The sequence below is a fragment of the Drosophila novamexicana genome, unplaced genomic scaffold (genome assembly GCF_003285875.2).
Source record: "Drosophila novamexicana strain 15010-1031.04,08,12 unplaced genomic scaffold, DnovRS2.1 tig00000434-arrow-pilon, whole genome shotgun sequence".
Classification (NCBI taxonomy): domain Eukaryota; kingdom Metazoa; phylum Arthropoda; class Insecta; order Diptera; family Drosophilidae; genus Drosophila; species Drosophila novamexicana.
The window spans coordinates 899,974-924,373 of NW_020824802.1; the positions used below are offsets into that span (position 1 = coordinate 899,974).

Genomic DNA, 24,400 nt, shown 5'->3' on the forward strand with positions numbered 1-24,400 from the left:
AGACCCTAGTCGGGAGCTCCCGACAAGAACCTCTTACTTGTTTTGAATTAGTCTTGTACACAGCAGTCGAATTTCTGGAAAGTCAAGTAGGAACGCAAATTTGAATCTTAATACTTATCTACATGCATAAAAGTGTTCACGAGAGCTCGAAATAATTTAATCCAATTGACAACACGTATACGCTTTAAATTGGTCTATTGTAGTAATACATACGGCATGTGGGTAAATTAATTAATTTTTATATCAATGTGATACATATTCACGTAGTAAGGGCAAAACAAAACTTGCTCATGAACAGGGCGGTTAGTTCAGGTTTTCCACTCAAATGTGTCGGTATTTGCGTATATTACGATAAATCTGAAAGAGGTATTCAACACTAGAATTTTAAATATAATTTTTTTCAATATTAATAAAATGAAGTAATAAATAAGATAATCTTTGGGTGTAAAAATACAAAGCAATTATTTTATCTAGCCAATAGATGCTGAACATTCTGATCCACTTACAATCTATATAGACAGGTTGAGTTTCGAAGCTGCTTACCGTAGCCGTCCGTGCGCCGGTCAATCTTAGAGGCTTTAAAATTAAGCTTAAATTTGATAAATAATTTTCGCAAAGCAGAATAAGTTGATTAGTTATTTTTTATTCCTAAATACCCCAAATCCCCCAATTTAATAAATATCGCACCTGGTTTAGATATTTCAAAGATTTTAGGCGCATGCTTTAAAAAGCGGTGGTTTATAACATTTTCGATGTGTAATGTATGCATTCATAGCGGACGAAGTGTTAACTTATATGAGTGCATGAATTTTTTTTCGTAAACAATACTTTCTTATATCACAAGTCGCCGGCTGTCGTTAATGTTGCTTCTGGGCGACAACCATAATAAATTTAGCGGCCTCCAGACAATTTTTGGTATAAACCTAACCACCTCTTTAATGCTTGTCTTTCAAAATGTTATGACATTACTGATTCTTCAATGGTTTCTTTGAAAATTGGTGAGTCTGCGCTTTCGCCGCAGGTCGCTCAGCTTCGCCTCTAGGAGATCGAGTTTGTATGTGTAAATATTTTGCCAGCTATTGTTTTTTTGTTGCTTGTTCGAACATTCTTGCAAAGTGCAATCTACCTTTTTGTTCAAACCGTATTTTCGTCAACTCAAAGTTCATATCGTGAATGAAAATACAAATCCTGTTGAAAGTAGAATCTACTCTACACACCTTTATTAAAAGCAATTTAAGGGTCGCGAGCTTAAAATCCATTTGGCCTCGAAAGCCGAACGTTCTGCATGACGTGGCTGCGGCTGATGCTTTTTCTTAATATATGGGGTTTTTTGTGAAGCTATGCAGGGATAAAGAGATGCACACTAGTGCGCAATGAGCAATAAGTGAGAGCGAGGCACACTCTGCACATGCATAAACACAAATGTATGTATGTATGTATTTGGGCTGTAGGATTTAAAACTTGTAAGCATATATTGGGAAAAAGCATCAGCCGTAGCCACGTAGTGCACTGAGCGAGATGCGGCTTCATATAAAAACGCTGTTTGGTGTATCTATGCATCGTATGGTTAGTGTCAGTAGTCAAATTTCGTCTAAGGCCTAGACTTTTCTTTTGTATAGCAGTCAGAATCTGTGGATAAAAGAAAGAGTTTCATTTGTCATTTATGTGTATCACTCGATTGGACACATACACATATGTATAATCTGAGTATGCACTGGAATCCATGTTTATATCCATTTTATCCATGTAATGTTTGACTGAATACTTTTGATATTGTGATAGAATTGGGAATGAATAAGTTCTGGTAGCTGATGCTAGATGCTGGTATACTTAGCAACTGGTCCATTAGGCAGAATTTTTGAGAATTAAACAGCAAGATGATAAAATTCGAAAAACCACCCATAGAGCAATTAAACAATTTAGATTGTCCTTACAAAAATCCCATCGAATAACTATAGATATAAGGCGCTGGTCTTCATACCATATGTTTACGTGTCTCACTAGTAGGCTTCTACAGAGTCGTCGTGATATAATCTGTGTTGTAGAAATTCATCAGGGCGGGAAACTTTCAAATATTGGTAAATTTTGTATGTGTCACCGCATGTGTCATAAAATATCGGAATTAAAGCAGAGCGGTGAAATGTGAGAATTCAGATGTTGATTTCGTATAATGCACTCAATTTTGTGCTTGTCCTATCTTGTCCTATCAAGGTTAAGCACACAAACGAAACATAGACGCTGTGGTCTTATCTGATAGAATATGTTCCAAGCTGATATTCCTATATAAATTTGTATGCCTTGATATCTTGTTCGACATTGTCAAGAAGACGATGAGCGAAACTTTTGTGTTAGTAATGTGTTAATATCCCTATGATTTTTAGATTTGACAATCGAAACTAAAGATATGATTTTATATCCTTAACCCATTGAAAATGGGTAACAAGGGTATATTGTTTTTGTGCAAATGTAAATATATGTAACAGGCAGAAGGAAGCATCTCCGACCGCATAAAGTATATACTCTTGATCAGCATCAATAGCCAAGTCGATCTAGCCATGTCCTGTCTGTCCGTCCCTCTAAGAGCTAAGGAGTCTGCTCCTGCCTGCTCTAGCGAGTTTGTTTTCGATAATCGATAACTTACTCCGTTTTCAAGCAATCGATAAGAATCGATATCAACATCAAATTTTTGACCAAATTATGTAAATATTAAGAGGTAGAATCACCAAACTTGATATGTTGCTTTTAGAATATTATAGATATTTCAAGTATCTTTCATTTCCTACCTATCGCCACCTTCCCGCTACCACCACAGGGCTATAAATCAAGTTATTAACCTAACTTTTATTGCCAACCAATTTAAACTACAATTTAAATGCAATTGACTTTTTCAGAATACACAAATATTCTATGGTACAAGAAGATATACTGTAAAAAAAGTCATAATAATCGGTTAAGAAAAACCAAAGTTATATGCAACTGCGCAATTGAATGGGGCAGTAGCTTTAAGAATTTCTGTATACGTACACACAAATTCATGCGCGTCTGCTTCGCAGTCTATGGCATGGTAATTGCATCTTTTTTTTTTTTTTAATTGGTGTGGCTGCTGAGTAGAGGCATAGCAAGTAGTGCGGTCTGTCGCGAGCTCGAGCCCTACCGGGGAAAGTATTTTTTTTTTTTTTGCTGGTGTGACTGTTGAGTAGAGTCGACAGCAAGTAATGCGGTCAGTTGCGAGTTCGAAACCTGCAAAGGGCACTTTTTTTAAATTTATCTTTATTACTACAAACGAGCGTGTAGCGCGTTTCGATATTTGCATTGGTGTTGGAATAAGAGGGGTCTGGGAATCCCGAATAGAACATTTTACTTGTTCATAGTTTTTTGTCAGCTACGTTATAAGAGCCTACAGCTAAGATGGAAAGCGTTAGTAGAGAAAATATTATTCTTCGAGCCACCCAACTATATAAATATATTATGGAAAGGACGCCAAAACCATCATTAAATAGCAAACATGAGCTACGCAGAAATCAAAACTAAATATAAGCATTCACAAAGAACAATTAACAAATTCCAATTAACATTGGTAAAATTAACCAAACTTAAATCTAGCTTAACATTTTTGTTAAAATGTAGGAAATCGAACTTAATACCTAACTTCTTAAAAAACTTGACAAAGCATTTGTCTATTCTGACGAGTGACAACAAAACCCACCCTGACATAAAAAGAGCATTGACTAGACACACACATATTTACCACACCAAAATAATTAACTTACTTATAAATCACAAACACAAACTATGATAAAAGCAAACGAAACATATGGAATCAGCAAAAACAAACATAGAACAACAATTCCCGCCAAACATAGAAGCATTACTCGCAAAGTGGCCGAAGTTCGCCCGATTAATAAAAGAGATTTCCCTCTTTTAAAATACATTACAGACGGTGAAGAGTTAGTTCAAAAAATAAAAGAAAAAGAAACACAAGGGGCGCGCACCAAATTCTCTCTATTGGTTAAAGAGCATAAAACTAAGAATAACCAAAACACTAGGGATCGAGCAATATTGGTGACAGTGGAACAGACACGTAAATTCTGTAATGAACATAAAAATATAAAAATCTTATTATCAGATAAATGTAACAAAAAAGCAATGAATGTGGACGATTACAAAAATAAAATGACAAATATTTTAGACGACTTATGCGCGTATAGAACACTAAGGCAGGGTCCGACATCAAGACTACAGACAAGGAATAACAACTTCGTGCAAAATTATTCAAGATGGGTTTTTCTTCAAAGGACGAAAGAAATAAGATGACTACGACAACAGGGGTACCTTCGGAATACATGGACTTCCGAAGATACATAAGAAAGGAACACTACTGAGGCCAATGTGTTGCTCCATCGGATCTCCTTCTTACCGGCTGTGCAAATATATTATTAAAATATTATAAAATCTGACAACGGACTCAAATTACAATGGTAGATTTTAAAGACAGAGTTAACAATTCCATATTAGGAAAGGGGAAACATTCGTTTCTATTGACATAGAATTCTTGTTTCCCAGCACAATAAGACAAAAAAGTTAGAAGAACACACAAGTATACCAAAACAACTATCTATGGACATAGGTATACAGAAAAGCAGATATTTTAAATACAAAACAGATATTTTAAATACACACAACTAAAAGAATGCCAATGGGATCACCAGCCTCCCCAGTAATCGCAGATATAGTGATGGAGAAACTATTAGACAACATTACGGATAAATTGACAATAAAACCAAGACTTGACCAAATATGTAGATGACCTGTTTGCCATAACGGACAATTTAGAAGCACATAAAATTCTGAAAGAATTGAACTCGTTCCACAGACACATTAAATTCACAATTCAATTAGAAAACGACGGGAAATTACCATTCTTAGACTCTTTAGTAAGTAGATCGAACAACATAGCCGCCGGACGAATACTCAACTTAAATTTAAACCCCCTAAGAGTATGCTAGTCAATACAGCAATGGGCTGTATTAAAAGAATTCTTCACATATCGGACACAATATACCACAAAGAAACTGTACATGGAATTAAAATACTCTGGACAAAAAATGACCTCCCACAAAATGTAATCAAAACATTGTTAACGAGAAAGAAGGGCTATCTTCGGCACGCCGAAGATCTAATACCCTTGCAGACCCAACCCCGTATCTAAGAATTACCGGGAAAATAGAAAATTTCGAGTTTGGTCAAGATATCTTGATAAACAAAAAAGGTTTTTAATCAAAAACCTGGTTTTCGACCGATCGTTCCTATAGCAGCTATATGATATAGTGGTCCGATGTTGATATGAGTATGCATATATATGAGGAGCAAAGTTAAACTAATAAATGCCGAGTTTCGTCAAGATATCGTGAAAAACCAAAAATTTGTCCATACAATTTAATTTTCGACCGATCGTTCCTATGGCAGCTATATGATATAGTTGTCCGATATTAATAGGATATTGCTTTTATATGAGGAGCCAGTAAAACTAAAATTTGCCGAGTTTTGTCAAGATATCTTGAAATACAAAATGTTTTTTCTAGTGGTCTGATCCAGCTGGTTTTAACATGTGTGTTGCGACAGAAAACGGGACTTCTGCAAAGTTTCATATTGATAGCTTTTAAACTGAGACACTAGTTCGCATAGAAACAAACAGACGGACAAAATTATAATATCCTCTGCAAGGGTATTACAATTTTAATTTACTAATAAATTGGAAAAAAGGGCTTTATTAAAAGTGAAATAATGTATACTAGTATATAGGGTATTAATTTAATATGATAAGGATATAGTGATGGGAAGTTACCGATCCTGTGGGATCGGACGTTTGTTAATGTGCTCCCGTGTGTGCCTGTGTTAGTGCATAGATTAATACAATACAATAATATGAAATGGTAGTGACACTTACCCTACTCGCCCCAGGACGCTATAAACAAATCCCGGACATAGCAGGTCGTCACACCAAGAACGCTGCACAAGTGCAGTGTTAAATTCAAGAAACTAAGAAATTGTATTTACAACCCGTGCCGGTGTTCTTGCTTGAACTACTGAAAATTTACATCCTTAGCTTATTTCCAAAACCTCTCTTATCCATGTACGTGTGAGCATAAGAGCTTTCGTGAGAAGGCTTTTAATCCGCTCACTAATGTGACTATTAAGAAGCTTGCCAGTGCTGACACGACGGCCAAAAACAGTGATATTGCTTAAAGAAAACCTCGTGAATCGATCACGACAAATCACATTTTGAATATTTTTTTTGTAAAGGCTAGTTTCCTTATATTACAGCCTTTATATATTCTTATTGTTGCGTTATTTATTTTCGCGCAAAATAAAGAATGTCTTCTAAATCAAACAACAACTATTACCGTGGTGTGCCCTTGTCACCGGTATACCCGGTAACTGATGCAAGTATAACAGCTATACACACCCGAGGGGTTAAGACAGACGCACCAGCACCGTGTCTTGCAGCGCTCATAGCAGCCAAAATCTCTGGTCTGCACCCTCTAAGGAGCGAAGGTAAAACGCCATCCTTCCAGGAACCTTTGGTTTATTGACAAACTTAGCTAAAAAAAATAACGAGAGACAACGCTAACTAGCAATGCAGGTGATAGTTCCACTGCTCCCAGCGCCTCCCCGATAAATGGGAACATGTATGCTCCACTCGCGCAGCAGAACTTTCTTCCTCTGTCATCAAAGACGATGAAACCGAACCCCAAATTGCAAAGAAGGTCCTCAAGCCCAGGCCCATAACAGTTCCTGGAGTTAACAACATTGTCGCAATGGAACACACCCTTGAAAAGAAAATTCACTCAGATGCTTTCGAGTTTAAGGTCTCTCCGTTTGGCACCGTTGGGTTTTTAGAATGTTCTTTATTCGGAACTCTGTCCGCTTCAAAACCTAAGATATAGATATTATTTATGTCGCTCTGTCGCTGCAGAGTATAATTAAAAACGAGAAAGAAGGGCTATCTTCGGCACGCCAAAGATCTAATACCCCCCAACCTTTTCATAATGCTTATAGTGCTTTGCGCGTATCTAAGAAGCACAGGGAAAATAGTTAATGCCGAGCTTGGGCAAGATATCTTGATAAACAAAATGTTTTTTCATACAACAACTTAATTTTTGACCGATAGTTCCTATGGCAGCTATATGATATAGTGGTCCGATCTTAACAGGATTTTGCATATATATGAGGAGCATAGTAAAACTAATAAATGCCGAGTTTGGTCAAGATATCTTGAAAAACAAAATGTTTTTTCATACAAAAACTTAATTTTCGACCTATCGATCCTATGGCAGCAATATGATATAGTGGTGCGATCTTAATAGGAGTTTGCATGCATATGAGGAGTAAAGTAAAACTAATAAAAGCCGAGTTTGGTCAAGATATCTTTAAAAACAAAATGTTTTTTCATACAAAAACTTAATTTTCGACCGATCGATCCTATGGCAGCTATATGATATAGTGGTCCGATCTTAATAGGATTTTGCATATATATGAGGAGTGAAGTAAAACTAATAAATGCCGAGTTTGGTCAAGATATCTTGATAAACAAAATGTTTTTTCAAACAAAAACTTAATTTTCGACCGATCGTTCCTATGGCAGCTATATGATATAGTGGTCCGATCCAGGTTTTCAAATATGTGCTGCGTGCAACAGAAAGAGGGACTTCTGCAAAATTTCATTAAGATAGCTTTAAAACTGAGAGACTAGTTCGCCTAGAAACAGACAGACGGACATGGCTCTATCGACTCGTCTGTTGATGCTGATCAAGAATATATATACTTTATGGGGTCGGAGATGTCTCCTTCTATGCGTTACACATTTTACGACAAAATTATTATACCCTGCAAGGGTATAAAAAAAGTGTGTTGTATGTGCATGCATTGGTGAGTACATATATGGTACTCTTGGCATGCGCTACATAAGCGTACTGGGGGATATGCGCCATCAGCTAAGCGGCCAGCTAGAGTACTATCGGTCCGCACTGCGACATATGTTATTGTATGCAACAAAGTGCCGCATACTTACATATGTATTTAAATATTTTTATTTTTTTATTTGCGTTTTTTAGTATTTCTGTTATTATAAGGAAAGCTTCAATTAAATTTACATGAATATTTACCAACTACTTATTCTACTGATAAGTCTAATATACAAATTTACAAGGGTGACTATATAAACCGATCTGGGAGATCGATTGGGTGAGACCTTCTCAATCTCCTCCGCGTTCGGACTCCTCCGATCCTACGCCTATTTAGAAGACGCCTAGCCAGACGATTAGGATGGTTTCCCAATCCCGCTATGTAATTTGCAGCCTGAATATTTATTACGTCCCAGACTTTGGGCACTTAGGTCTTTTTCCAAATTGGAGGTTCTCATATACCAGGGGGCACCAGACAGATATCGGAGCGTTTTTGCTTAAAACATCCTGATTTTAAGACGGGACTTTGCAGCAATACCGTATACCTGGATTCTATACCGCCAGATGGGAGCTATGTAGGTTTTATAGATAGTTACTTTATTTTTTTTAAAGATAACGCATTTCTACTGTTCAGAAGCCATCTTAACTTTACCAATCTTTTCTTTAGGGTTACTTGTGTTTGTTAAAGTTCAAGTGCCTGTCTAAGTGCACCCCTAGGTACTTGTAGCTGTTGTGGTGCGTCACCAATTGACCGCGCAAGGATACTCCCAGACATATATTCCTCCGTATCGCATAGGTCACATTGGCGCATTTCTTTAAATTAATGCCAATATTTCAACGCTTGGCCCACATTTCAAATTTGTGAAGATATTGCTGCAGGACGTCAGTGCTCCGTAAACACATTCATTTCTTGGCAAGATGGCTATGTGTCATCCGCAAAAGTGGCGATGATAAGGTCGTGTGGATCCGCGACTTCAATTGTAGAGCCAGTGGGCATGTCATAGGTTAAGAGGGTATAGAGCGTGGGCCCCAACACACTCCCTTGAGGAACGCCAGCCCCGATGATTTTCGGAACCCGAACTGAAAGGGGGGAATTTCTTCTTTAGTGCTATCCATGGACAGCAGTCTCGTAAGCAAGCAACGTTCAAAGAGTTTTCCAATCGTGGACAACAAACTAATAGGCCTGTATGAGTCTAGGGATGAGGGGCTCTTTCCAGCCTTATGGATCTTGTATATCCTCGCCGTTTTCCACTGGCTTGGAACATGCCTCAGTCTCAATACCGCATTAAAGATTTACACTTAAAATAGGACTGCACTGACCAGCAATACTTTAAGTGTTTTGTTGTCAATCCATCTTCGCCAGGGGCTTTTCTAGTCTTAAGTCAGGCTATGTGGTCTGAGACTTCGTTGACAGTGATAGGAGCAACTGGGAGGCTTAATTGTCCTGGGCTCTCCAGTGTGAGTTAAACCCTTCTGTTGAGGCTTGCAGAGCTTGTATTAAAAGACTTGAAGCGTTCCTCCAAGTCTTCGGCGAATACATCAGCACGTACCTTTGAAGATCTGGCCCAAGAACAGTCAGTCTTTCTGATCGGAAATTTAGGGGTCGCTTGCTGTTTATGCCTTCTCGTCAGTCTCCACAGGGAATGACTTGAAGACTCATTTGGAGAAACATTTCCCAAAAAACGTTCGGTTTCCATTTGTCTATTCAGCTCCAACAGCTTTTTGACTCGGTTCGACACTCTGCGGTAGATCCTGTCCACAATTGCATCTCCGGTTCGACAGAACCGCTTTCTAAGCCTTCTCTTAATCAGTAGTAGTGCATAGATTACTCGGGGAAGTCTCTCTCTTGAGCTTTCTGATCGGCGCACTGGCGCAGGAATGAGGGCTGCCGAGTGAACCTTGTTCAGGAATAGCACATTTGCATGTTCGATATCTTCTGGTATAAGTATTTCCAAGTTTAGGTCTAGAGTTTCCTCTAGATCTCGTCGAAATGCCCCAATGTTGGCTCCTAGAAGCAGTAGACGACCTTTTATAGTTTTGCTCTTTGGAATACAGTCGTGACCAACTACTAGTGGGATATGATCGGAGGATAATTGAAATACAGGCCTTATACTTAAGCCATCTGGGTGAAGCCCGCTATAAACAAAGAAGTCAATAACACTCGGCGTGTAACTTTGGACATACGGGAAATGAGTGGCTTGTCCAGTCGCTAGTATTTGTTATTTAATGCATATACACACTACACCACCCTTTTTAGAAGAATAACATAATAAAATGTAGTTGTTCAATTAACGTATATATATAATCTTGTATCGATAAACTTAATGGGGTATCGATGAATGATGAGTGAGTTGATGTAGAAAAATAAATGTCTTTTTAGATTTTTACTTGATATGCTTTCTTTTCCGTTTGGACAAACTGGGTAAATATTAAGAGCTAGAGTCACCAAACTTGAAATGTTGTTTCTAGAATATTATATATATATCAAGTATCTTTCATTTTATACTTATCGCAACCTCCCCGCCACCACCGCAGAGCTATAAATCAAGTTAATAACAATTGACTTTTGAGAATACACAAATATTTTATATTCATATCAATTAGTGTTTCTACGTTTATGCGGGATAATGCATACGCTACATGGTTATCTTTCCCCTTGAGGTATTCTACAGTAAATTGGTATTCTTCTAAGTCTAGTCTCATCTTGGTTAGTTTTGATGTGGGATTTATCATTGAAAACAAATAGGTTAGGGGTCTATGGTCTGATTTAACTAAGAAATGCCGTCCATAAACATATGGTCTGAGGTGTTTTATTGCTCAGTGAATGTCTCGGGATGCGTGTGCAATTGGCTATTGCACACCGTTGTACTCTTCATGATTGCCTTTTTTAGGTAATTAAATGCGTCATTGTGTTCTCTTGTCCATTCGAATTGGACATCCTTTCTGCAAAATCTACTCAAATGACGTGAGTATTGTGCGAAATTGTGAATAAATTACAGAACGCGACGAATCGTCATGCACTATCCGCATCAGTGGGGATTGGATAATTTTGTATAACATCGTACTTTTTGGCATCTGGAAGGATGCCTTGGTCTGTGCACTGATGCCCAAGGAATGTTACCTCGTGCATGAAAAATTCACATTTCTCTAAATTATGTTCTCGACAAAGGTAAAATATGCTTGTCAGGTTTTTGAACATGTGCTATTCTGAGCAGCCGATAACTACTATGTCATCCATATAGAGAAATGCTTGGGAGAGGTCTATGCCTGAAAATGCGAGAGTAATCATTCTCATAAATGAATTTGATACTACCCTAAGACCACATGGTAACCGCGTAAAGAAATAAGAGCCAGTGCTCCTTGAAAATTATGTTATGTTTCTAGATTTTTCATCTAGTTCAATTTGGTGGAAGCCTGAAATAAGATCGATGCATAAAAAATATTCAGCGCGTCCTAATTGGTCCAGTATATCCTGAATTCTAAGCAGTGGTTACTTGTCTGCAAAAAGTTTGTTGTTTATTTGGCGATAATCAACTACTATACGCCATTTTTATACCCTGAACCCATTAAAAATGGGTATAAGGTTATATTGTATTTGTGCAAAATCCAAATGTATGGAACAGGCAGAAGGAAGCATCTCCGAACCCATAAAGTATATATATTCTTGATCAGCACCAAAAGCCGAGTCGATCTAGCCATGTCCGTCTGTCTGTGTGTCCGTCTGCTCGTCCGTCCGTCTATCCGTATGTATGAACGCAAGGATCTCAGAACCTATAAGAGCTAGGGACTTGAAATTTTAGATGTAGGTGCTCCTAGTGCCTGCGCAGATCGAGTTTGAATACGATAATCAATAACTTACTCCGTTTCCAAGCAATCGATAAAAATCGATGTCGATATCCTGTTTTTTGTGCAATTTTGGTAAATAATAAGAGCTAGAGTCACCAAACTTGACATACAGCTTCTAAAATAGAATATATATATGCATTAGATGTTGGAAAAAGAGGGTTCAGGGTACCCCTAGTCGGGAGCTCCCGACTAGAACGTCTTACTTGTTTTTCTTTGACTGGTGTGGCTGTTGAGTAGAGTTGTTAGCAGGTAATGCGGTCAGTTGCGAGTTTGAACCCTGCTAAGGGAACTTTATTATACCCTTGCAGAGGGTATTATAATTTTGTCGTGAAATGTGTAACGCATAAAAGGAGACATCTCCGCCCCATAAAGTATATATATTCTTGATCAGCGTCAACAGCCGAGTCGATAGAGCCATGTCCGTCTGTCCGTCTGCCTCTTTTTATGCGAACTAGTCTCTCAGTTTTAAAGCTATCTTAATGAAACTTTGCAGAAGTCCCTCTTTCTGTTGCACGCAGCACATATTTGAAAACCTGGATCGGACCACTATATCATATAGCTGCCATAGGAACGATCGGTCGAAAATTAAGTTTTGGCATGAAAAAACATTTTGTTAATCAAGATATCTTGACCAAACTCGGAATTTATTAGTCGAAAATTAAGTTTTTGTATGAAAAAACATTTTGTTTTTTAAGATGTCTTGACCAATCTCGGCATTTATTAGTTTTACTTTACACCCCACATATATGCGGAGTCCTATTAAGATCGGACCACTATATCATATAGCTGCCATAGGATCGATCGGTCGAAAATTAAGTTTTTGTATGAAAAAACATTTTGTTTTTCAAGATGTTTTGACCAAACTCGGCATTTATTAGTTTTACTTTACACCCCACTTATATGCGGAATCCTATTAAGATCGGACCACTATATCATATAGCTGCCATAGGATCGATCGGTCGAAAATTAAGTTTTTCTATGAAAAAACATTTTGTTTATCAAGATATCTTCACTAAACTCGGCATTTTTTAGTTTTACTTTCCTACTCATATATATGCAAAATACTATTAAGATCGGACAACTATATCATATAGCTGTCATAGGAATAATCGGTCGGAAATTAAGTTGTTGTATGAAAAAACAGTTTGTTTATCAAGATATCTTGCCCAAACTCGGCATTAACTATTTTCCCTGTGCTTCTTAGATACGGGCAAAGCACTATAAGCATTATGAAAGGGTTTTATCTGCAAGGGTATTAGATCTTCGGCGTGCCGAAGATAGCCTTTATTTCTCGTATTATTCTTTCAATGATTCATTTTGAACTTATCGTCGCCATGATATATGTCACAAGAAACAACACGACTGTTTTCGTTCAGTAGGGTTTTTAGAATGTTCTTTATTCAGAACTCTGTCCGCCTCAAAACCTTTAATTTAGATATTATTATATAATTAATTAAATGCCAGAAACTGTGACGTATGTGCATGTATTGGCATGCGCTACACAAGCGTAGCTCGAGTACTATCGGTCCGTGCTGCGTAATATGAGCCTGAGTCAATAAACTCAAGTGGCTCTGCGCTCTTGGCTTTATGTTTGTTATTGCATGCAACAAAGTGTCGCAAACTTATGTATTTCAATAAAGGTTTTTTTTAAAGCATATACACACCACAGAGGACAGACCGTTTGGCATAGTGGTCCAAAACCTGGCCGCTTCTACTCCTAAGAACCAAATTGACGTTGTGGCAAACCAATATAACTCGGGGCCAGGCTACCCAGAAATGCTGACAGTGCTAACCCCACCAACGACTATCCTAGTTGTATGTCGATCTTAAGTAGGCTTATACCAATAGGGGGGACGCTCTTCGCATTAAAAAATGTGGTCGACAGCGGGTCCAAGTTGAGCTTCCCAGCACGAACAACAACATCAGGCAATGGTTTCGTTGCTATGAGTTTGACCACACAAAAAACGATTGTATCAAGCAGACCAATTGCGGTAGGTGCAGCCAGTCCAACTGGGCGAACTCGGAACAGTGCCAGGCCAAAACGGTTGCCGAGTGCGAGGGGTACCATGATGCTTCCTTTAAAGTATACTTGTTTGTTACTCCGGTAGCTCTGAGGTCTGCTGTGGAACCTGATTCTGTCCCGAAAAATATGACATCGGCACGAGAAAAACCAGTCGAATTATCCGTATCGGCCGCTGCGGTAGGTGTTCCGAAAGGGCGACATTTTTACCTCCAAATACACCACTTACAGATGTGATCGATCTTCCCGTATCGGAGGAGGAGTACTTATAGCTGTCGAGTCTGCTCTTTCGTCGGAACGCATTGATCTTCCCATCTCAGAGATTGAGTTGGTGGCTGTAAGAGTTGTATTTGGAAGTTTTTCTATCTTTATTTCGTGTTCTTATATACCCCCTCTATCTAACTTGTCCACCCATCTTAATGATGTTAATTCTATATCCTTCATACTTTCTGATAGAGATCTTTTAGTAGTTCTTGGGGACTTTACTCTTCCAGATGTCGAGTGGTCATCGCCATGAGACTTAAACTTTCTGTTGCCGTCTTCATCAAATGAATTTATTGATGGTCTACATGAAATGTCCTTACGGAAGGTTAATCGTGTGCGCAACTCAAGAAACAGATCTAATCCTGATCTTTATCTTATTTTCGACTTGGTTTCGTTTAACAGTATTGTTCACAGTGTTGCGCTTACATTTCCTGAAGAGCCTTTTCATCCAACTCTGGAAATGGTCATTGATTTACCAGCCCGAGTCCCCAATTAAGGAATTGTGCAGGCATTGATGTTGCCATTAAACTTTTTTATGATTCGATTACTGATGTCTGCGTTCCTCTTGATCACCCAGCGAGGTCTGATAGGCCTCCCTGGTTCTCAAATGAACTTGTGAGGTTAAAAAACGTGAAGTCGACGTGTTATAAAAAGTTTAAGAAATCGGGAAATAATTTTTCCACTCAAAATTCCATCTGTTATAAGGATTACCTTCGCCGTGGTTGCCTTCAATTTTCACAAAACCCTAAGCAATTTTTTAACTTTGTCAATTCTAAACTAAAGACATCTGTTTGGCCTTCTTCGGTTAAGTTTACAGATGAGAGCGCGAACACTGATCCAGGCATAGCCGATCTGTTCGCAAACTTTTTTCAAATTTCCCACTCCTCCACTAGGTATAATAAAAATCAGCCTTATCCTTATTAGTTACAGAGGTCAAACTGTAACTGCGCACTTGAATGGGACAGCTAGCGATTATTTCAAGTATTTCTGTATACATGTACACACACACATTCATGCGCGTCTGCTTCGCATTCTCTCGCATTCAAATAGCATGGTAATTGCGACTTTTTTCTGTAATGCTATTTTAGTTCGTTTTTTCCTCATAAGTACTTAAATATTGGTGTGGCTGCTGAGTAGAGGCATAGCAAGTGGTGCGGTCAGTCGCGAGTTCGATCCGTAACGGGAAAATTTTTTTTTTGTGCTGGTGTGGCTGTTGAGTAGAGGCGACAGCAAGTAATGCGGTCAGTTGCGAGTTCGAACCCTGCCAAGGGATTTTTTTTTTTAATTTATTTGGTGTTCGAATAAGAAGGTTCAGGGTATTCCCTAGTCGGGAGCTCCCGACTAGAACCTCTTATTTGTTCTCTTTTGAATTTGGGAGAGATTTCTTGAGCACCAAGAGAAGTGGCCTTTTAAATTCTAAGAGAGATGTTAATTTTATGACCTGTCTGTTAATTTCTGGTGAATAATTCGGGAGGGTTTTCACGAATAATAATCCAACCATTTTTTAATTAGTTAATTAATTTAACTGTTGATCGCCGTTTAGAATTTTTTGCTTCAGTTATTTAGGTGCGTGCATGCTTACATTATTACTTTAGGTACTTGTTTTTTGAGCCGCGTTAAGGCCTAAAGGCTTTAACTATGGAGGGAGACGAATACCCCCGGTAGGATGAACACTCACTCGACGCCTCGCTCCGCTGCGAATTTCTGCATTTGCTGCTTCTGATCGCCGCCAGGAGCTCCCTCGAATCTTAAGGCCAACATAAAATGGGCCACAGAAATCTAAGCCAGAATTTAAGAATGGGCAACTTCACACAGACGATCAGCTGATAAATTGCCCAATTTGGCCTTGCAGCTTGCACGCGTCCCTAAACAATTGTGCTGCTCACGCATTAACAAGCTATAGTAGAATTGAGACCATATCTTTACCGCCGGCATAGTAATTCTTTAGATGGATGTTTCAAAGAAACAATTCGTTGTAATGAGATTTTCGAGACAGTAGTATGGGAAATTTAGCATCATATAGAATGGGTACCTTTAGCAATCTTTCACCAACTCGAATGATTTTGAAATTGGATTCTTTTCCTGCAATTTCACGAATGGGTTCAAACATTGAAGATGAGGTGCTAAGGCTTAAGATTTTTCTAGTTGAACCAATTCGTGACCAAGCTCAGACATTTGCACCACATGTACCAATTTTAAAAAGACGAGTCGCAGCTCCTGTGGTTAGAAAACTGATTCGCGACTACGTTTTTTTCGCTTGGAGAAAACGGTGGATGTATGCCATGATACGCACCAATTTAGTGAACGAGGAGCTGTTCAATCAGTGTCAAGATTTCATTAGATTTCTACAATGCTAGGGAATGTACTGTCACTGTCTTCTTGTTCTCAGATAATTGCATTTCCAGTGATATTTCAAATTGATGGAGTTGCGGCCATTCACTTGGGACTTGTCCTAAGAATTCAGGACAATTAATCCAGAGCGGACAAGCCAAATCGTCCACATCTGTGCCCCTAGAAACAAGATCACCTGGATTCGCTTCACAGAGTTGAGTTGAAATGTCTGTAAACATTGTATTATATATTTATATTGCCTCCATACAATTAACTGAAAACTTCTATCCTCCTTAGCGATGTCTACCTGTCGATACATTTTTTAAATGTCGGCTGTCAAAGCATCTTAAGCCACCAAAATCGTGCAAGGGTTAAATATAGCTCCCTCTGAATAGTTGGATATCATCAAAGTATCGTTTAGTGAGATTAGCGTTGACGTCTGGATTGACGCATCAAAAACTACGAGCAATTTGATGGTTATACCATCAGGACGCAGGACGCATTGATGGGCAATGTAATAATGTAGTCCTAGAGGAGTTGACGTAAGCGATGACATATTTCTAAGGTCACGATATTCTTTTATAAAATCGGTATACACATTCGGTACATACAATCTGCCAGATTCCAACCTACGCACATTTAAATTTCGGTGGCATTCAATTTTTTCAGCTGTATATGCAGCCTTCAACTTCTCTGGGATTTGTTCTAACTCCCAAAATCGTTGTATTAGAGTGTCGAGAGAACTATTGTCACTATCAATTGCGACAGTGCTAACTTGTGCTTGCGATGATGAGCCTTGCGAATATTTTCCTGACACAATCCATCCTAATCGGGGGTCGGCCAGTTCAATATTTTGAGCTATATTCCACTGTGAGGACTGAATCTTCTGATAAGGTTGGTATGTAGAGATATAACTCGATGTGTGGACTTTGTGTTTGATACTCGAAGCAGTGGCTCCACTGTGACAATTTTCAATGACGCATCTTCACGACGTAGACGTAAGCGTTGTGCTAAGTCCTCTGACATCAAGTTTATTTGGGATCCTGAATCTAAAAACGCTCTCGCGGGCTGGAAATGCCCAAATCTATCTTTTAACTTCACTACAGATGTGGCTAGGATTACTTGTTCGGCACTAAGAACATGACTTACATAAGCCTGTTGCTGTGGAGAAGCTGTTGCGGAACTAGATGCTTGCGTTTGCAAATTCTCGCTCTCATACCTGTGTAGTACAGTATTGTGTGGCTTTGAATACCATCGACATTTCGATATTCCACAATTTTTACTGCATTCCCCTGTTTTAAACAGTTGATGCACAAGTTATGTTGCTTCACAAGCCCAAAGCGTTGATAAACAGGAAGAGCGCTAAACAATTGGCAGTTTGCGAGACTATGATCAGCGACTGAACAATAACTGCATTTGGTAACTGCTTTCTGATCACCCTAAGAGCACGACAGCGATGACCTGATATGTCCATTATTAGCCTCTTGCTTTGGTTTGTTTTGCCCCAAGTTGACTCTTCGACAGCTAATTGATAATAGCACCGATTCAATTTAGCAGCGCAATCTGACCAAGATGGCAAACTATCATAGTCAAGCTGTTCTTCCAATCGTGATTTTGTTGCCTAGTCTACTTTTGACATTGCCAAGTGAATTAACATTGCTATTGTAAGTGCTTGTCATCGCCTAGAGACTGCAGAGAAGAATATAATGCCGATATGGTGTCTATAAGACTTCTATGACTTGACGCTGAAGTTTTTTTCATGTAAGGAATTTCAAAGAGTTGAGAAATTGTATCCAAAAATATGAGGCATTTATTGTCATAAAAAGCTCTTAAACTTGCTAATGCCTTTTTATAATTGCATTCTATGATTTGAAATGCCTTTACTGTTACTAATACCTCATCAGACAAGCAAGAAATAAAATGGTTCTCGACATTGGACAGTGTCGAATCATTGTGCACCAGACTTTCAAAAAGAAATTATTTTTACAATACACCCTTCCAGTAACTCCAGCCGACATTAAGGTTGTATCTGATCATATGAAATTGTTTTTTCTTCAATCGCGGTTCTTAGCCGCTTAATATCTCCTAGAACTTTATCATGCTTTTGCAAAGTCGCTATTAATTTCAAACTAGACTTGGCGTTTTTAGCATTTCCATCAGCGTGGACATTTAACTTCAGAAAATAATTTATCCAAATAAAACTACCAGACAAATGGTGATGACTATACACCCGGTTCCAACCAGTAAAACAGGGAAGCATAATAATGCCGAAAGGAAAATGGCAATGACCTGTGCTCCAATTCTGCTAAGCAACAGCAGCTGCACAAAATCAGCGACAATGCTCAACTAAATATATAACGGCTCAAGCAACAGCCGCTGCACAACTCACAAGTACAGTGTTACCTGGCAATAACGATCACTTGCTGATCAAGTGCACAAATCGAATCAAAGAGAACAATAATATTTGGTCACAGTAAATTATTAGGCAAATTGTTGTCTATCCACTCGATCCCAACAGCAAAGAAGGGAAGCGGAAGCATTGCTCCAAATTTCTGCTCAGCAACAGCAGCTGCACAAAATCAGCCACAATGTTTAAACTAAATATAACGGCTTAAGCAACCGCCGCTGTAAAACTCACAAGTACAGTGTAATGAATACGGTACGTTGACAGTCAAACCGCCCAATTATGCCCAAACACACATAATCTTTTTTTATACAATGAACCCATTAAAAATGTGTAAAAAGAGTATACTGTATTTGTGCAAAATCCAAATGTATGTAACAGGCAGAAGGAAGCGTCTCCGACACCATAAAGTATATATATTCTTGATCAGCATCAATAGCCGAGTTGATCTTGCCATGTCCGTCTGTCTGTCCGTCCGTTCGTCCGTCCGTCCGTCCGTCTGTCTGACCTTCCTTCCGTATGTATGAGCCAAAGGATCTCAGAACCTATAAGAGCTAGAGACTTGAAATTTTAGATGTAATGACTTATTACAATTATGACAATTTAAATGCAATTGACTTTTTCAGAATACACAAATATTCTATGGTACAATAAGATATACTGTAGAAAATTTCATAAAGATCGGTTAAGAAAAAAACAAAGTTATATGCAACTGCGCAATTGGTTGGGGCAGCATCTTTAAGAATTTCTGTATACATGTATACACTCACATTCATGCGCGTCTGCTTCGCATTCTAACAGCATGGTAATTCCGACTTTTTTCTATAATGCTATTTAAGTTTGTTTTTTTTCTCATAAGTAGTTAATTGTTGGTGTGGCTGCCGAGCAGAAGCATAGCAAGTGGTGCGGTCTGCCGCGAGCTCGAGCCCTACCGGGGAAAGTATTTTTTTTATACCCTGAACCCGCAAGGGCGACAGCAACAATTAATTTTACAAAGGCTAGAAGGCTCCTCGTCCGGACTGTCGGCTGTTTGAGGTACCACAATCAATAGTTTTCCCACTGTCCTACCTGTGGACCCTAACCCTCTAGTCGGTGTTCCACAGAAAAGAAATATTTTTGTTTTTAGGCTCGGTCCACACTTCTCATCAGATGATGATAATGATATTGAATCTATCTCCTCCATACTTTCTGATAGAGATCTATTAGTAGCTCTTGGGGACTTTAATCTTCCAGATGTCGAGTGGTCATCGCCATCAGACTCAAACTTTCTGTTGCCGTCTTCATCAAATGAATTTATTGATGGTCTACATAAAATGTCCTTACGGCAGGTTAATCGTGTGCGCAACTCAAGAAACAGATCTCTTGACCTTATTTTCGTGTTGGTTTCGTTCAACAGCGTTGTTCACAGTGTTGTGCTTACATTTTCTTGATAGCTTACCGCTCGTGCGTGTTAACAGTACTTCTAATGAAGTTAATGATCTAGGTGTCATCCTTGATCATAAACTTAAATTCGACTCTCATGTTAAGACCGTGGTCAATAAGGCCAGAATAGTTATGGGTGTCATTAAGCGATGGTCGAGTGAGTTCGACTTGAGTTCGCCTATTCTTGAGTATGCCTCATGTATCTGGTCACCACAATATGCTATCCATCAGGATAGAATTGAGTTTCCAAGCAATCGATAAAAATCGATATTGATATCCGGTTTTTTGGGCAATTTTGGCAAATAATTAGAGCTAGGGTCACCAAACTTGACAAATAGCTTCAAAAAAAAATATATATATATGCATTTGATGTTGAAAGAAGAGGGTTCAGGGTATCCCCTAGTCGGGAGCTGCCGACTAGAACCTCTAACTTGTTTTTCATATTTACTTTGCATTTCGTGTCGTACGTTTTGCGACTGCACCCCTCGTTCGGTGTGGCGGGAGTTGGGATGCAGTACGCTGCATCGGGATTCGCGTTAAAAACAAAAATTTCCGGAGCCGAACGGTATATTCGTACACGGAACATTGCTAAGGTCCTTAAGGTTCCAATTATAGGTGATGTTGTCAATGATAAGGCTTCACCACTACCGTCACTTCCTTTCAAGAAACCCTGCTAAGAAGGGTTTTTATTTTTTTATTTATTTATAATTAATTAATTATTCAATACAGTATACATACATTACGAAAATTTAATGCTATAAGGCTAGTAAGACTACACAATTTTCTAATAGCATCACCGACCGATGGAGGTGTTTTATTTGGCCTTCTGCCCAGTTATGCCCCTTTTTACAGCAAGTTGTGTCAGTGACGCTATTTGAGCCTGCAGATAAGAAGAAGGTTGTTAGTAGAGAAAAAAGTGTTCCTCAGTAAAAATTAAAAATTATTTTAATTTTATATTATTATTTAAGATATTTTAATAAATGGGAAAAAAGAAAGTAAAGTAAGTAAGATAGGATAAAGAGATAGCAATTGGAAATCACGGACCCGGTGGGGAAAAATTTATAGCCTGTCCTATGCCCCTGATCGTAGCTAGAAATGGTCAGTGTGATCCCGAAGATACCCGGAAAGCAAAGATTTTATTAAGGGTAGAAAAAGTACGCTGGAGAAAACATGATGCAAACTATTGTAACTTTTTATTATACGCGAAAAGAATTGTGCATAGCGTAGTCTGTTGTACACATAAGTAGGAATAAGGTACGATAATTCCTGGTAAGCCTAGATGGAACAGAGAATTGAAGACGCCCTATCAGAAAAGTGGAATCTGTATCGCCAACAATCAACTAATGTAGAAAAACAAAACCGAGGCACGATTAACAAGAAGCAGCCGGCTGGACTAGGATGGCAACTTAAGACTGGGGTCCCAATTTAAAACTTCAATTCAATACAATCCTGGCTATTGTTATACTGCGGAGATCAGATGCAAGAGCAGTATTCCTAGTACACCTTTTCCCTTATTAACGATGGTATCTATATGAAGATTGAAACAGAGCTTGAAATCAAAATGAACGCCTAAATCCTTAACTGTTAATATACGTTGCAAGGGAGTATTGTCGATTGTATAAATGACAAGATAAGGTGTAGTACGATTAAATGTCTTAAGCATACACTTTGAACAATTCAAATGCAATTGATTGGCCGAACACCAAAGTTGTATAGCGTTCAAATCGTCTTGTAGACGAGAGTGATAGAATCAGTTTCATACAAGGTCAAGTTTCAGATGTAAAATATCCTGATGCACACAGTCAAACGCCTTACTAAAGTCAGTGTAAGTGACATCAGTTTGCACTTTAGACAGGAAAGCATCATTTACCAAGGAAGTAAATTCTAGCAGATTGGTCGTAGTTGACCGATTCTTTACGAATCCATGTTGAACAGGGGAGACATCCGACTTCCAGAGATCATGCAAATTGGAAGTGATTATTTTTATCGAATAATTTAGGGATAGCGAGCAGTTTTGCAATGCTTCTGCAGTTTTTTGTATCAGACTTTCCACAGTTCTTGTGAAGTGGAATGATATAATATTCTATCAAGGGTTAGATTTAAAAGCTTTATCTATGGACGAAGTGAAGAACCACACTCCTTGAAAATGATAGGAGCAGGTATAGAACCGGATGAAGTAATATTGTTGTGGTAAGAATTATTATTAGGACAGACGGAAGAGTAATGTAAAGTTTACTCAAAATAAATTCTTTCGTTCATTGGAGCTTCTGCTTCAATCAGAACTTTATTGGGTTGTTCTTCGTTCATGAATATCTTTTGCCAGCAGCGGAGCGGTTATCTTATATACTTATACATATGTAGGCAGCGTTGAGAGCTGCGCTGAGAGAGGGTCTGTTTATGTGCACTTATCACTTGTCACTCCCCCAACCATTAGAAAAGAACCTGTCCTCAGGTGTTTAAGTTTGGGTATAGTACAACATTTTCTTCTTTTACAATTGGTGTATCTTCTACTATTGTAGGTGTTTCTTCTGCTTTTGGTTTGTTATATTTTATAATTAATTTCTTAGGTATGCTTTTAAATTTATATGTTAAATACAGTGTTAAACTTATTAATATGATTACAAATATGGTTATTGTAATTATCTGGAATACATTATTAATTTTTGTGTGTTCATTAATAATTTGTTTCGTTTCTACAAACGAAAGTGGTTCTAATTTTATAACATCATTGCTTACGTAAATATTTTGAGTATAATCTAACATTTTGTTTGAAATTGAAATTTCATTAATTTGCAGGGAACAATTAATGATTTTTGTTATATTGTTTCCTTCTATTGTTATTTCGTTATTTATACAGTTATGGTTGAATATAGTTTTTGGTAAATTCCAAGTTAAAATTATATTTGGATCTACATAGTTGATTTGAACATTTTTAAAAGTTGTAGTATGCTGTTATTTGGTTTAAAATTCCTGTTCATTCATTACTAATTAATTTTTTTGTTTCTTTGCTATAAACTTTTTTGTCTTGGGTAAAATATTTTTCATGAGCTATTTCTGTCAAAATGTTATTATTATCATCCGGGTATGGAATTATTTCGAATACTGGGCTTTTTATTATTTCTCGAGGAATATGGAATAATATCAGTATTTCGTTTGTATCTGATTTAAACCAAGTGGAAGTTTTTGTATTCAACAATTTCTCAGAATTAACATGCAACAAATGCCTATTCTTGTGAGCTGCATACCCATCTCAATGTCTTCTATATATTCTGTAAAGTGTTGTAAGTTAAATATAAGGATATCTAATTTCTTTCCTTTTTGTTTCTCTTGATCTAGTTCGTTCATAATTTCTATTCCTTTGTTTATAGCTTCTATTATGTGATTTAATTCGTTAACCTGAACGCTGTTTTCTACTAAGCTGCTTATTTTTTGTTCAATTTCTATCTTGTCTTCTTGGTCTAATGTTCGAAATAAGTATTTATATACTGTTCCTACTATGTTAACTGCTATGTTAACCGTTAAACAGTGGAATTCGTAATCTGTCGGAATGTCTATGGTTCCTGTTTTAAATATGAGATAGCCGTTATGGGCTTTAATAGGATTAATTTCAATGCTTTGTGCATTTATATGGTTCACAGCTTTGATAGTAATATTATAACAATTAGTTTAAGCTGGTACTTGTATGTTCTGATCGCTGTTTGTTGTTGACCTGTAATTGTTATATTTGCTTTGATTAGTCTTCTTTTTCTTTTTAAATTTGGTTTTGTAATGTGTTATCTTCCTGCCTCTGTTTGTTTCCTCAAAATGTTTGTCGTCGATTTGTCTTAGTTCTCCTGTCTTCTTGAACGGGGTTGTCGTCTTTGATTTAACTAATGGTGAATGTTTGTATCTAGTGTCAATTTCGTAATTTGTTCGTTTTTTGTTGAGGTTATTTATTAGTTTTTCTTTATTAGCTTGAGTGTCATACTCTGGTGTACCTGCATATATGAATATGTCCGCTGGTGTTCTGTTAGTCGTTTTGTGCTTTGTCTTATGATTGTACATGTAGAGTATAGTTTCAAATTTTGTAAGTTTATTTTCGACGTCTGATTCGCTGTTAATGATTCTTAATTTTTCGTTTACTGTCTTATGAAATCGTTCTACGTCGGA

The 24,400-nt window shown here is 37.9% G+C and overlaps 2 protein-coding genes across 3 annotated transcripts in view; one reads left to right on the forward strand and one right to left on the reverse strand.

Annotated features, from left to right (window-relative positions):
* The first annotated feature begins 326 nt into the window (after positions 1-326).
* The window catches only part of LOC115760422 (aminopeptidase N), a 259,648-nt gene continuing 235,574 nt past the window's right edge, over positions 327-24,400 (forward strand). Inside the window, exon 1 of one of the 2 annotated variants that reach the window (XM_030701730.1) lies at positions 327-366. The gene's annotated coding sequence lies outside the window, so the exon portion shown is untranslated. The remainder of the gene's footprint in view (positions 367-24,400) is intronic. The other variant, XM_030701732.1, reaches the window with a different exon arrangement.
* Positions 1,592-24,400, reverse strand: part of LOC115760357 — a 45,751-nt gene continuing 22,942 nt past the window's right edge. Inside the window, exons 3-4 of the mRNA XM_030701646.1 lie at positions 21,042-21,131; positions 1,592-1,629 (exon numbers count right to left, since the gene is read on the reverse strand). Of these exons, the coding sequence (XP_030557506.1) occupies positions 1,592-1,629; positions 21,042-21,131 (128 nt within the window). The remainder of the gene's footprint in view (positions 1,630-21,041; positions 21,132-24,400) is intronic.